This window comes from Charadrius vociferus, unplaced genomic scaffold (genome assembly GCF_000708025.1).
Source record: "Charadrius vociferus isolate BGI_N301 unplaced genomic scaffold, ASM70802v2 scaffold409, whole genome shotgun sequence".
Classification (NCBI taxonomy): Eukaryota; Metazoa; Chordata; class Aves; order Charadriiformes; family Charadriidae; genus Charadrius; species Charadrius vociferus.
Genome location: NW_009650082.1, coordinates 1,792,719 through 1,795,218, shown reverse-complemented (window position 1 = coordinate 1,795,218; position 2,500 = coordinate 1,792,719). Strand labels below are relative to the sequence as shown.

The following is a 2,500-nucleotide window of genomic DNA, read 5'->3' as shown; positions in this document are numbered from 1 at the left end:
TACCCAGCAGGCAGCAGCAGGGTCTTTCTCAGGGAAAGCTCAGATCACCTGCTTGATCTCCGAGGACTCTGAGGAATAAAGACAAGGACTGAGCCAAGCAGAAAATGCCGGGCTTGCCCACACAGCCCAGAGCTCCCTGGGAGCACTCTAAAATATACCATATACAGTTGGTCACCCCAACATGGCTCCAAGGATGCTCCGTTAGATACGTGATGTCGAGTCAGAATTTATTCACTGCTGCAAACTTGCAGTTTGAGCTGCACATGGAAAACTTTATTCTCATGGTCTATCAGGAATCTCATTGTCCTTTCCCAGGTGAACTAATTTCCAGAAAGGACTTACAGGATTTAGTTGAGTGAGCTCCATATATTAAGCCATTTGCTGTCACATTTGTTTTGCTTATTGAAACTGTTTAACAATGTATTTCTGTGAGAATTTAGACCTCTGCACCATAGCCTTTTTGGGGACTGATTTTTAAAAGTATGAAAAGATAATTTTAGGAAGGCAATTAATAGCTCAGTGCTTTTTGGAAGGGAACAATTACAGAAAACTCAGAGATGCTGTAATTAAAAATTGCTCGTGTCTTGGGCCAGAGCAAAACAAAGATAATTGGCTGGGACTGTTTAGTTTGAGGAGGAGGAGGCTGAGGGGAGACCTCATCACTCTCTACAACTATTTGAAAGGACACTGTAGAGAGGTTGGTGCTGGTCTCTTCTCACAGGTAATTAATGACAGAACGAGAGGAAATGGCTTCAAGCTCCAACAGGGCAGATTTAGACTGAACATTAGGAAAGAATTTTTCACAGAAAGAGTGGTCGGGCACTGGGATAGGCTGCCCAGGGAGGTGGTTGAGTCACCATCTCTGGATGTGTTTAAGAGATGTTTAGATGTAGTGTTGGGGGATATGGTGTAGGGGAGAACTTTGTAGAGTAGGGTAGATGGTTGGACTTGATGATCCCAAGGGTCTCTTCCAACCTAGACAATTCTATGATTCTATGATTCTATAATAAAGTTCCTACTAAGATGAGAAATTGTGGCCTAATTTTAAAATGTCATGACGATAAATAAGAAATTGGAAGTCCAAAGAAAGGTGTCATTGGTTATCAAGGGACTTGGCTATGCCTCTGAACAGCAGTGAGCTACGGCTGGGACAAGACTGGAGAAAAGCACAGGGGTACTATCCATTACATGTCCTGTCTCAAGAACACTAGTACTAAAAAGTACCCATCTGTTGCAATGATGCGTATGTGGTAGGCCCAGAAAGCCAGGCACAGCGTGACAAAGGAAACAGCATTTTTGGATGTCAATTGGAATCAATAGAAAGCCAGTTGTCTTTGGACCTGAGTAGTCTCAAAACGGTGAAGATACGGAACAAGAATCTCAGGAGACCTTGTGCAAGGGAACACTGCAGCCAAGAATGAAGCCCCATGATGACAGCCCAGCTGAGGTGAGCAAAATACTTGCAAGGCTGGAGAACTCTTGTTTCTACCGTAGATACAAGGCCACCGGAGCCTTGGCGTGCTCCGAGCTGCCCCCACCAGGTCGCACACCCCAGGCACAGCAGGCCGGCGGTGGCTGAGCCATCCAGCTGCTGGCAGAGACTCCAACAGTGAGTCCCTTTGGAGACGGAGTCCGACACGGTGCTCAGCCACAGGCAGAGGCTCTGAGCTCTCACAGAGCAGCACTTTCATTCAGACAGGTATGAGAGGTTGAGACAGTGTGAAGTGATGCACTCACCCAGCAGCAGTGCTGTATACGGAAGAGTATCGTATTTATGGATCGGACTTGTCTAGCTGCAATTTGATTTCTTTTCTTTGTCTCATTTGACAGGAACTTACAGCTTTAAATTAACATCTCCCTTCATCTTCTGATCAATAAGCTAGAGCTCCTTCAGCTGCTTCGTATAAAGCAGGTTTTTGGAGCTCATTCCTGAAACCCTTTTTTGCAACTACTGCTTCACAAGATGCTCCCCTCAGTTCTGAGTATTTTTGGGTTTGCCTAGATTTCTAATGATGCTTCAGCTACGTTAAAACACACGGCGCTCAATCCATCTCGATTACATTTAGGCTCCCGCTGCATTGGAGGCGATTATCTTGACAGCCGTAATAGCCAAGAGGGAAAAAATAAGATACAAACTGGACCTCCCTCACACTGAGCAGTGACGACCGGGGAAGTGCCTCGCTACCTCGCACCACCTGCACGCTGCCGGACACGCCGCCGGCTGCTACCTGCGAGGGGAAAGGCCTTCCACTGAGACCCCTCGGAGGGCTGTGGCAGTTGTAGCGACCTATTTACCGGACTGGCTTTTGCTTTGCTCGGCTTAGCGCGGCCTTCCGCAGCGGGAGCGCTTCTGCTCTCCTCACAGCAATGGCCGCGGGCGCCCGGCCCGGCCCGGGGGAGGGCGCGCGGCACCTCCGCCTTCAGCGGCACTCGCGCACCCACACACCAGTCGGGACTTTCTCCTCACGCCCGGCACCAGCCCCGCGGCACGGCTCCTGGC

At 48.8% G+C, this 2,500-nt stretch overlaps 1 protein-coding gene across 1 annotated transcript in view; it reads left to right on the top strand.

Annotated features, from left to right (window-relative positions):
• The first annotated feature begins 2,367 nt into the window (after positions 1-2,367).
• Positions 2,368-2,500, top strand: part of CEP250 (centrosomal protein 250kDa) — a 29,490-nt gene continuing 29,357 nt past the window's right edge. The window contains 1 exon segment of the mRNA XM_009892120.1: positions 2,368-2,448. Within this exon segment, the coding sequence (XP_009890422.1) occupies positions 2,368-2,448 (81 nt within the window).